General features: G+C 36.6%; 1 protein-coding gene across 1 annotated transcript in view; it reads right to left on the bottom strand.

Moving 5' to 3' along the window:
• Positions 1 to 9,738: 9,738 nt before the first annotated feature.
• LOC308694394 (beta-galactosidase-1-like protein 2) overlaps positions 9,739 to 12,304 on the bottom strand; it is a gene marked incomplete at both ends in the record, with an annotated part of 12,986 nt that continues 10,420 nt past the window's right edge. Inside the window, 3 exons of the mRNA XM_081371898.1 lie at positions 9,739 to 9,816; positions 9,973 to 10,089; positions 10,167 to 10,275. Coding sequence (XP_081228024.1) covers positions 9,739 to 9,816; positions 9,973 to 10,089; positions 10,167 to 10,275 — 304 coding nt within the window. The remainder of the gene's footprint in view (positions 9,817 to 9,972; positions 10,090 to 10,166; positions 10,276 to 12,304) is intronic.

Here is a 12,304-nt window from a genome sequence, read left to right as displayed (position 1 = left end):
CTAACAACATCTTTCCATTTACTGAAAAACACATAAAATAACACTTTTTCCCTAAATTGACCCTCTTAATGCAGTCCCTTGCAAAGCATGCTGGGAACTACAGATCCACTGCCCAGTTAGATGTCAGCAACAATGATTCATGTAGTTTTCACACAAATGAATTAGGTTGATTGAACACAATTAAATTAAGTTGTGACAATATTAAACAATTGTGTTACTTTTGCTTATTGTAATTAATTATTTTAACAAGAGGCCAAAATTCTTTTTTTGAGTGACATCCGGTTAAGACGAACGAAAAATATTCATGTTGACTCAATTAAAAAAAATTTGGTAAACCAAATTTTTTAAAAATTACATTGATTATGTTTAATGAAATTAAGCTGGAATCATTTCTATGAAGGGTTGTGTTGTATATGCTCATTTTAATTAATGAAATTGAACAAAGAGCTAAAATCATTTTTTTGAGTGTACATTTCCTGAAGATACGTGCCATCAAAGTTAGGCAACACAAACCTGTTTCAAGACTTGACCCCTATTAGCACATGCAGAAACTAAGTAATTATTTTCCCAATAAAGATATTTATTTTGTTAAGGACAAACGACAAATGTTTGAATGTCCTACCTCAGATTTGTGAAATGTTCACCTGTTTTAGCAAGTGTTTGTCATTATATTTTATGACAATAAAGAGTAAAGTTAGTTTAAAACCACAATTAACGCTCTGGTTTCTACAACTTTCACTTAGAAGCAACAGTCTGCCTTTAAACTTGAAAGAAATAAAGATTTGACATTTATCGTGATAATTATCGATATTGACTAATATAAAACAATTATCATGATAATTGGTTTTGGCCATATTGCCCAGCCCTAACTGAAATCTCCCGGTCTATCACAATGGGAAAGTGTAGGCCTACATTTAACGAGCCATGGCTCAAAGATGGTGTGTTTAGTAGTTGGCTCAAGCCCATTGCAAATAATCAGTATCAAGCATATTGCATACTGGGTAAGAAGGCGTTTGAGCTGTCTTTAGGCATTTAAATAATACATCTTGTTACTTTCAATGAAAGTAGAAAAACATTTTTTAAAAGGAATTTTAATGAATTTTTCATAATTCGTGTAGGTCATAAATTTAAATCATAATGGTCATAAAAAGGTCTTAAAAAGTCTTAAATTTGACTGACCAAACCCTGCAGAAACCCTGTATAAAGTGTACTTGACATTCATAAAAAAAGTTACAAGACCACAATGGTTTTGGAATATTTTTCTTTTATTATTTTGCTGTTATCACTTGTCAGCTTGGAGCTTTGGAGAGAAAAAATGATGATGATTAATACATTGTGTTACAGTCATGGTTACAGCATGAACTGAAGTCACTTACTTCTCTTTCTAGTTTCTGGATTTCCAGTTCTAGTTTCCTCAGTGTCTTGCGTTTAATTTGCATCTCAAGGTCCATGTCCTGCAGCTTTCTTTTGTTCACATCAATCTTGACTTCTGTCAGCTTGATCTGTCTCTTAAGATGTGTTGTGTAGAGATATCTGACAGTTTGTGAATTCTGTGAACACCTTTTAGTTAGCATAGCAGAATTTTTGCATAATGTAAGTTTACTTTAGGCAATACTCACTATGTTACCAGGCTGCCCAATGTCAGGGTCCTTTAACAAATTATATTTTATATTAGTACCACTTCCCTGACTTCTTTTCTATTATGAACTTTAAAAAAATGTGTCTATTTCCACAAAATTGACATGATACCTCGAGCCTTCTGGAGTCCAGAGACACGGTCTCATCATCGGCAGAAGTGCACTCCACTGCTGTAGATGTGGCTTCCCTCTGCCATATTCAATACTTGTATTGATATTTTTGACAGGACATGCAAAGTCTATGATTTAATAAAGAGTACTCACTGGCAAATCATAGTCTGGTGGCTCCAAAAGTGTAAGGGTGTTACCAGCCACTGCAAGGTAAGGCAAAGTCACACAGTCCACATAACAAAATATATATGGATTTCAATATTTTCCATGTGCAGTAGCCAATAATGTACCTTGTATGAAGAGGCCAGTATCCCTTGCTGGGCCAGAGTCAGTGGCTGTCCCTCCCTGGATCCCTTCAATCACTGGCTTCCCTTTATTTAAGTCCAGGGCCAGCTCCTCTGCTGTGGTGAAGTCTTGGGTTGGAGGGCCACCCCCCGTACCAGATATATGACTTTTTTTTTTTTATTATTGCTAAAATCAGCACAGACAATAAAATGTCAGCAAACATGTCACCTATGTTCTCTGCAAACAAGTCACTTACAAGCCAGCAAAATATTCTTGTATTTAATCTTGACTTGCTGCCAAGTCCTTTTTTGGCCAGACATGTTTGTTCTTTGAGAGGAATAGGTAAGATACAAATGATAAAATAGATTAGATGGATTAAAATAGAGCAAATTATCTGATTATTGATTACATCAAATCAATTAGAAACAAAGCCTACATACAAATAGATAAGAGTAAAAAGATTAAACAGATTATAGACATAAAAGAAACTAAATAGATCAAATAGATGCACATAGTGGGTAAGTGTTTGCAATTATTCTTCATGTTAAATGCATGTCCACTGGTCATTTTTAAGGCAAAGTATACAATTATTTTTGAAAATGACAAGTAACTCCTTGAATTGTAATTATGAGGGTTTCAGTGTAGCACTGGTTATTTGGACTACTTACACATTTCAATCGGCCCGCTATTGTTTGCCAGGCATTCTCTCTTTGCTTTATTACAGCAGCTGTATTGCCTTTTTTTACATATTATATGTTTCACTTCTACATAGCCTACGTTTCCATAAGAAGCTGTTGCTCATTAGGCGAAAAGTATGCCGCACAGGTTTTGTCCATTTTTGCATCAGTGATTCTGTGATCGATTTCGTGATCTTTTTTAGAATGCCATGAACGTGGCAACGGATTAAACCAGGATGCACTGATTAAACTAGGTCAAGCCGCGACTGTTCTGTTATCCTGGCTTTCTTAATTCTACTTTTGTGCAATACCCCTCTGGTGAATGTCTAAACAAATATACAACATAAATCAACAACTAATCTAAATATGAATGCAATAACATTTAAATACTTATTCTATTTGTCTGACACATCTACAAGACTCGAGATAACATAGTAACACATTTAAAAGTGTTCTACAAATTTGAAGGAAAATTTGTGTTCTATCCAATAGAAGGCTGAAACGTAACTCCCGTCATTGTAGATCTGTAGCCTACAACCACCAGGGGCCTGTTTCAGAAAGGAGGTTAAGTGAAAACTCTGAGTATGTTAACCCTGAAATGAGGGAAACTCTGAGTTTTCTGTTTCAGAATGGGAGGTATGTTAAACCTGAGAAAGCAGAGTAAGTCAAGCCCGTTTCAGAAAGAGAGGTAACTTATACTCAGAGTCAGTTATGGTAACTTACTCTGTGAACCTAACCTGGTCGGGAGCAGGTTTTCTTCGGTAAACCCAGAGTTTCTTTCGGTCTCCTCCCCTTTTTTAAAGAGGAAGTGGTGTTTAAACACCTCATTCATTCTTTCAGTATATTTTTATTAATGAAATTAATCTTTTATTAATAGATAAAATATAGATTTTTTTTCTTTTTTTTTTTAAATAAGATGAAGTCTATACAGGGTGGGCCATTTATATGGATACACCGTAATAACATGGGAATGGTTGGTGATATTAAAGTCCTGTTTGTGGCACATTAGTATATGTGAGGGGGCAAACTCCTCAAGATGGGTGGTGACCATGGTGGCCATTTAGAAGTCGGCCATCTTGGATACAACTTTTGTTTTTTTTCAATAGGAAGAGGGCCATGTGACACATCAAACTTATTGGTAATGTCACAAGAAAAACAATGGTGTGCTTGGTTTCAACGTAACTTTATTCGTTCATGAGTTATTTACAAGTTTCTGACCACTTATAAAATGTGTTCAATGTGCTGCCCATTGTGTTGGATTGTCAATGCAACCCTGTTCTCCCACTCTTCACACACTGATAGCAACACCGCAGGAGAAATGCCAGCACAGGCATCCAGTATCCGTAGTTTCAGGTGCTGCACATCTCGTATCTTCACACCATAGACAATTGCCTTCAGATGACCCCAAAGATAAAAGTCTAAGGGGGTCAGATCGGGAGACCTTGGGGGCCATTCAGTGTGTGAAGAGTGGGAGAACAGGGTATACACATATACTAACTCACATATACTAATGTGCCACAAACAGGACTTTAATATCACCAACCATTCCCATGTTATTACGGTGTATCCATATAAATGGCCCACCCTGTATAACTCCTTAACTGGCAAGTGAAAACTCAGTAGTAGATTAGAGTTACATAATGTAGTTCCAAACAAATTCTACAGAATTAAACTGTGGCATTTACTGGAAATCACTGAACTGTTCATCTGTGCAACAGAAGTTGATGGACCGTCCTCCTGCTGTTCTTCCACACTCTGGGGGTGGAGGGAGAGATAAGAATACCCGTTTATACTTAGATTTAAACTTAGATTCTATAGGCTACTCCACATAAAAATGTAGATTGTTTGATGTGTAGACACATAATGTTAACATTACCTCTGTAGGCCTCTCTGTGGCAGCAGAAACTCTTTGAGCATTTGGTTGAGTGCACTTTATAACACTATTTGTCATAATTTCTGGTGTATTGAGTAGGCTGCTTACGACTGCCTGGGGTTCTGTTGGGACAGGAGGCTCCAAAAGACATATATTACCATCAGAATCTATTGGGACCGACAAAAATCCTAACCCAAAGTAAAATAAATGGAAATATCAAAAATAGCCTATATAAAAAATAACACATATGTAAATCTCTTACATTTTATGAAGGCCCTTGGATCTTTGGGAGTGACTGGCTCTGAAGTCCCTCCAGGAATTCCCTCAGCTGAAAATGCTGCTTCACTGCTAGATACTGGATGCTTTAGTTATTTAATATGCCACATGTTTGTAAAGTCAGGTAGCCTACACCCATGATGAAAAGTCAGATAGCCTACACCCATAATTTTCAGATGCTGCCATGTTCTTTTAATGCCTGCAGGATTGCACCTACATGAAAATTAAAATTAGGTTGAATAACATACTGTTCTTCCAGTTTCACCTCTGATATTATAACAGTTGGGCAAGTTACTTGTATTACTAACTACAAATGACATCTTCAACAGTGTAATTAGATTAATGTAATAATGACTATCTTTAGAAATTATTGGTCTACTTATTACTAATTACTAAATCCCATGTCAACCTTAAACACTTGAACTATACAAGGAGAGACAAGAAACAGCACTTTTAATACTTTCAAATAAACAATATACAATTGCATGAATTATTCTTGAATTGACCAAAGTGTGTAGAGGGAGGTTACATAACAAATATACCTTTTAAAAATGTATGTTAAATAGGCTATACAGAATTGTTCTATAGTCTAATACAATTACATCAGATTTAACTTTAAATGACAGAAGAATTAAGAGTAATCCCTTTAATTAAATTACAGTATTTAGATTACTTTGTAATTAATTACACCCATCACTGTATAACAGTAATTAAAATGTGAAGAAATATGAAGACCTCTTTTTGTCTGGCGCTGTTGCCATGGTGACTCATAATATCTGCGCTCCATTGATAATGGCTTTTTATAGTTGTGGTGCATGCGCTTAACTCAGAGTCAGTCAACTCAGAGTTGATTGAACTAACTCATTTCAGCTGTTCTCAAACCAAAAACTCAAGAGTTTCCCATCTCAGGGTAAGTCAACTCAGAGTTCAAGTTTTAACTCAGAGTTGGTTGAACCTCCTTATTGAAACAGGCCCCAGGAAACTCGTGGCTTGGTTGTTTTGTTTATTATTTTATTACTTAAGAGTGTTTACGCAGGCATAACATGTATTTTGTAATTTATTTAAATATATCACAATCAATGCAGGTGACACCGCAAGACATTGAAATGCCCTTTACTCTAAAAGTGTTTGAACAAAAAAACTTCTGAACTTTGACAGGAGCATCACCTTTATGTCCTGTATCTGTAATAATAAAACATAAAACAAAACTTTATTCCAGACTTCTACTTTACCTCATCAATAAAAATACAAAATTGTACTTGTACTAATTGTATTATACAAAATGAAATTATGTTGTTATTATGGCATCTTAAGTGTAGCATGTTATTGTGTTTAGAAAATCCTGTTGCAAGTCATGTATGTTGAGCTTAAGCATCAGGGCTCGCAAAATTTCAATATCGCTGGTAGCCCTTCGGGCAGGCACTCTTCAGATTTTGGTAGCCCCGAAATGAATTTTACTAGCCCAGATAAAAAGCAATTTTTAATGAATGTATAGAGGCATATTATATAAATGTAGTGATTGTTCAGCAAGAAACATTTTCCCAGAACGTTTTATGATAGCCTAAATATAACATTCAGAAAATACTAATAACATTATAAGGACGTTCTGAGAATGTTGTTCTAAGAACATTTTCTATCAACATTATGAGAACGTTCATCAATCACAAATAACGTCATAAAGATGTTCCAACGTTCCAAAAACATTATTTCAATAACGTTTTGTACTAACATTCACACAACTTTTAAAGAACGTTAGTGAATGTTCTGGGAACGTTCCCTGTTATCACACCCCCTAGCGCCCAGTGATAGGGAAAACCACACTTGCAACTTTGGGACAGCCTCAGCGTCAGGAAGTATCGCGTGATATCAGGTCTCGCGATGTAACGAATTGCCTTACTGAACTGCACACATACACTACATAAAATTTATATGCTAGCCTTCTGTGTATCATACATACCTCAGTGGACATGGCTCTGTGCGTTCGCCGGCTTCTTTGAAAACAAATGCACATGACCAGCGGGAGAAGATGGTAGGGCGAGAGTCGCCAACGAGTTTTGACGACAGTGTTGTCAATATCTATTCCGAAGCTGTAGGGGGAGCTCTATAGAGAAAGCTAAATTGCCAAAACTGCATAGCGCTGCTTTAATATCGTTTTTGAAGACATTTAAGGTGATAAAATTGTTGATATTGACTCCTTTTCTTCTGTGTGGTCAGTTTTTGGGAGGTGATAAGTGATGAGCACGGAATTGACCCGAAAGGAACTTACCATGTGGACAGTGATCTGCAGTTGGAGCAGATATATATATAACAAGTATAATAATAATAATAATAATAATAATAATAATAATAATAATAATAATAATAATAAAAACACACAACATATGCACAAGAAACATTTAACAATAAAAAAGAGAAGAATGGACAAAAGATGGAACTTTTTTTTATTTTTAGTTTCCTATCCATCTATGAAGCTAATGTTGCTTACACACTGCAGGAAACAACAGTAAAAATAAATAATATATTTCCAAAATGTATAATCCAAATGTAATATAAATCCAAAATAAAAGCACTGTATCAGACATCCTTTACACTTAAAGTTTTTTGGTTTCCTTGAAACACACCTGCAGTCCACTCAGAATTGACATGCAGTCTAAGTGCATCACACTTGTTGAGAAACACTCATTTACACTGCTTCAAAATCACTGTCATCTGAACTCTCATAATCATCTTCTTCATGGTCCTCTGGTTTCTCCCCAGGCCCAGCAGAGAAGCAGCATTTGGTCCTAAAGCCAGGATGTAACCTGAACATAGGACTTGGAACTTCTCCTCTACACCGGCAAGCCTTTTCTGAAGAAGAGGCAGAAGCCTGTGATGACCTTCTTCACATAAACTGCCTAAAGACAAATTAATGCGAGGCATTACAATACTTCCATTGAGTTAGTGGTGTTGAGCTATTCATTAACTTACAAGTTACTACAGACAGAATTACAGATCCAGCCACAATAATGCCTGAGGAAACACCTGAGGATCTCAAAACGAGTGGGTTTTTTTTGTATTTGCTATTCAATATGTCTGATCATCCAGATGATCCATGATTTTTTATCACCAAAAAACAAAGGAAATCCTGAAATGAACATGTTCTTTATGGAGATTTTTATACTCCTAATTATAGAAACCATTACAAAGTCCCTAGGCCCAGCCATTTTGATGTTTTCCACCTCTTTTCTCTTTGTTGTCAAATTTGACCCAGAATGTAGCTCCACCCACTTCTTCCCCAACAGTATACTATAGAACCTCAACTCTTCCCCTCCCCATCGCCACAGACAGCAAATACATTTGTTTTTATAAACATCATTACTGCGTTCATAACCAGGATATGTAGCAATGTAGCAAATATAATAAATATAATAATTTAATCAGATAAAATGAGGCATTTGTTTACAGTAGCATATAAAACATATGCCGCAATATCAGCGTTCATTTCCAGACTATAAACTTTTTACCCCAGTACTTTTGTTATTATTTGATGTTTGCAACTCCGAAATTGCAATACATTGTGGTTGAAAACACTGTTTGTGAAGTTGTTTCAGATATATAGGCCTAGTTTACATCAGGACAAGGACACGACCAGCGCACGAACGCATGTTTAAATATTCGGATGTGATCGTGATTAAAAGGTTTAATAGACAACAGAATCATAGGAATAAGGTCGTGTCCTTCTCACGATCCAATCTGTTAATAATTAATTGTCCATAGGCTGCTACATACATATAAATGGGCTATAGATCCTATATATAATGCTATTTCTTTTTTCAAATGTAGTTTTTTACAGTAAAAATATTACGCTGAATTAAGTAACTGGTCAGCGGCAGGGTGTTATAAACAGCGCAGGTGCCAGAGAAAGTCCTGGCTGCTGGAGATGCCGCCGGAAGTGCTGCTGTGAGACACCAATGCCATTTTGCGCAAGTCCTTACTGGAGAAACCGTAGGCGCGAATTTAGATATGCATTGATAAAGCGAGCGCAATGTTGTTTTTTTTCACAATGACATTTGAGTGCATGATTTTGATGTTGTTGATGTTGTTGTTTTTTTGAGTGGCATATAACATATAAAAATATGTTAAGAGCATCTTAGGAACCTGATGAAAAATCAATGTTAAATTTCAACATTGATTCAATGATCTTTTGATTAATGCATTAACATTGATTCAGTATTGGTCTGCTATCTGGGTTATGTTATGTGTATGATCTGTGATTAATTAATACAGCTAGTACACAAGGAATATTAAGGTTATATTAAGAATATAAAGTGTTTATTTTATTACACTTTAGCTATTTGCATCTGAAGATTTCAATTACACAACATATCATTAAACGCTGTTTTCCTCACATCAGTAGCACTTTTTATGGAGGGATTTGTTAATTTAACATTCATTAATATACATTTTATTCCTTTTATTTATTTAATTAATTTTTTTTGGCTTTCTGGACGTTGACAGTATTTCTGAGACATCCACAACTCTCTTTGTAAAAACCTTAAACTCTAATATGGCAACAAAATGAAACAAGAACTTTAAACCTGATTTTATCCAATGTTTAGATTTCTGCTCTGGAAATGTATGCAAATTAGCACATAATTAGATAATACATAATTCACATATTTAAACATAACATTTCAGAACTTGCAATGCAAAACAATTTTCTCAATATACTGTGATATAGCAAAAGGGGAGGTGATGTACTATTACAAAATTTTCCCCCTTTTGTCTTGCCTCAAGTAATTTACGTTCAGATCTGCTGTTTTGATGGATGTTAGCCTGAGATACATTGTAAAACTGCAGGTGTGTTTCAAAGAAGGGTGCAAAACAGTTGTGTAGATACTTAGACTGTCTTGCTATATTCTGGATTTTCAGCCAAATGGATTGTTTCCGCAGCTTTGAGTTCCTCAAAAACAACAATCTAGAGATAAAAGAAGATAGATAAGATTGACATGTATTACATTTCATAGATTTAAAGATTTTATTATTGCTGCATGCAAAATAAATTTTCCAGAACCAGTTTATGGCTTTTGCTATACTTCACCACAGTGACACCTATTTACACACAGCCAGTCACCTCATTATCTCCACTCTTGAGCCAGGGACCGGGGAGATAGAGGGCTTTCTGAGGACCAACCGACCAGTGGCGTCCAAGATTTTGCCCGTTCACAAAAACCACTCCTTTACTCCAGTTCTGCCAACAGTCCAGAACAACATGATTTGTGCCGTCTTCTATGTTCTAAGGCTGTTCTAATGAAGCTGTAGACTCACCGGCAGCTTCACAAAAGTATCTGTGGGCTGATCCACTACCAGGGTTCCCCTGAAAAACGCAGGGTAGGTGGGCTTCTGACCAACAGGCATCCATTTCAGTGACTGCAGTCTAATAAAAATTGAGAGATTCAGTTTTGACCTATAATTAATGTCTGTGTATATAAGCCCTGCATCTTTGCAAAGTCTTACTAATGTCACACTGCATTTCTGAGCGCGCTCTCTTGTTTCCCTTGTCATGCATGAGCCGCGTTTCCACCGAAATAACCCGAAACAATTTGTCCCAGGAACTTTTTTCAACCAATCAAAATGCAGCATGAACTCAACCAATCAGCATGTTCAGTATTGACAGTATTAACTGATGTTGATGTTGTCATGTTGTGTTTTGGCCTGATGCGCCTCCCTCCACCTATCTACCAATCACGAAGTCAGTAGTGTTTCGGCATCCGGGTTGCCAGCTCTGCTCTAGTTACCACAGCTGCAGCTACAAAAACGTGTCGGATAAAAAATGTCTAACGTTACGAAACATAAAAGACCTCGTTATGAATCCGAAATACGTTGTGACAAAGTAAACCAAAATAAAACAAGGATTTGTATAGGAGATGCCTTTGAAAGATGGAGACGGCTGAAAACAGAGAAGAATTTGAAGACAGCCGACAACGTTGCTAATTTTCTCCTGGACAGGTAAGATTCATCTATATTTTCGAAGGGGGAAATATTTACCCGGAACTTCCTTTAGACCCTGGTTCCTGTGGTGTAAACACACGGAGAACCACCCCAATGTCCCTAGTTCCTGGGGAAGTTCTTGCGGTGGAAACACAGCTATGGTTTATGTTCTTGATCTTCTGCCCGTTTTCCTGGATTCTCCTAGATTTCACCTGGATTTCTGAATTCACTTGGACTCTTTCATTATTTTCAGTGAGATTCGAGTAAAGGCATGAGCGCGCTAAGCGGCTCAGATAAATGACAGTCCAAGACACAGGCAAACAGGGAGAAGATCAAACTATAAACCATGACGAGAAACAAGAGAGAGCGCTCAGAAACGCATTGTGACACTAGCAAAACTTCACAAGAGTGTGAGAAAACACAGGGCTTATATACACAGACATTAATAGGTTAATGACACACTGGTGGATGTAATCACACGAAAATGAGTCCAGGCAAAGGTTTATGGGAAATGTAGTTCTTGATGGAATGGCAAAGGACTAGGGCTGGCAGGCGTGACAATTATTTACCCTGATAATTTCTTATTTATAATTATAAAATATTAAGCTAAGGCTCATCAAACTTTTGTAAGAAAGCATTTGTCTATTAAAGACAATAGTAAGATAACTGTCGAATAATTAGTAAGTTGTAGGCACAGAAGAATCAAAATAAATGATGACCTTCATTTCAGATGTAGCAATTATATCATCAGGAAGGACCTAATTTTAGAGATATGGTACCAGCTCTTAACCCGTGCTGTAAACTTACCCATTTTGGTATAAAACTATTATGGAAGCTAAATTGTTATTATGGAAACTATTATGTGTCCGCAATGGAATAAAAAAATGTTTTAAAAAAAATCGGACTTTTTCGCTTAATTCCTGAGTTAGTGTAAGACTGAAAATACTGGTTGAGGCCCTGGTCTGAGACAAAGGGCTAATTACCATTTGACCTCCCCCATACGACCTCACTTCCGCAAACTACTAAGAACTCACACAAGAATATGGTTTAATGTGAATGTTTATCATTGACTGTTATGTTTTTGGTGTAATTTGAAATGTCTCAAAGTGAGTGGTACAGATATCTCATATCCAGATAGATAAAATAAAAGGTAATAAGGTTTATAGAATTTTAGAGAAAACTGGTTAAGCCATTTGAGGGTAGTTTTCCCCATTCCCCATATCACCTGGGCAAACAGGATAAAGGAAGGTGTGCATGCTCTATCTGGGGCTCTTCTTGGCTGGGTACGAATGGAGTAGGTGGTCTTTCTCGCTCCCCCTCTCTCTCTCTCTCTCTCTCTCTCTCTCTCTCTCTCTCTCTCTCTCTCTCTCCTACTCTCTCTCTCTTCATCTCTCTCTCTCTCTCTCTTCTCTCTCTCTCTCTCTCTTCCCCTTTCTCTCTCTCTATCTCAGGTACAAGCTGGGTAAGATTCTTTG

The sequence above is a fragment of the Scardinius erythrophthalmus genome (genome assembly GCF_964197995.2).
Source record: "Scardinius erythrophthalmus genome assembly, chromosome: 8".
Lineage (NCBI taxonomy): Eukaryota > Metazoa > Chordata > Actinopteri > Cypriniformes > Leuciscidae > Scardinius > Scardinius erythrophthalmus.
The sequence above is the reverse complement of the archived record's forward strand: the minus strand, read 5'-3'. Positions and strand labels throughout refer to the sequence as shown.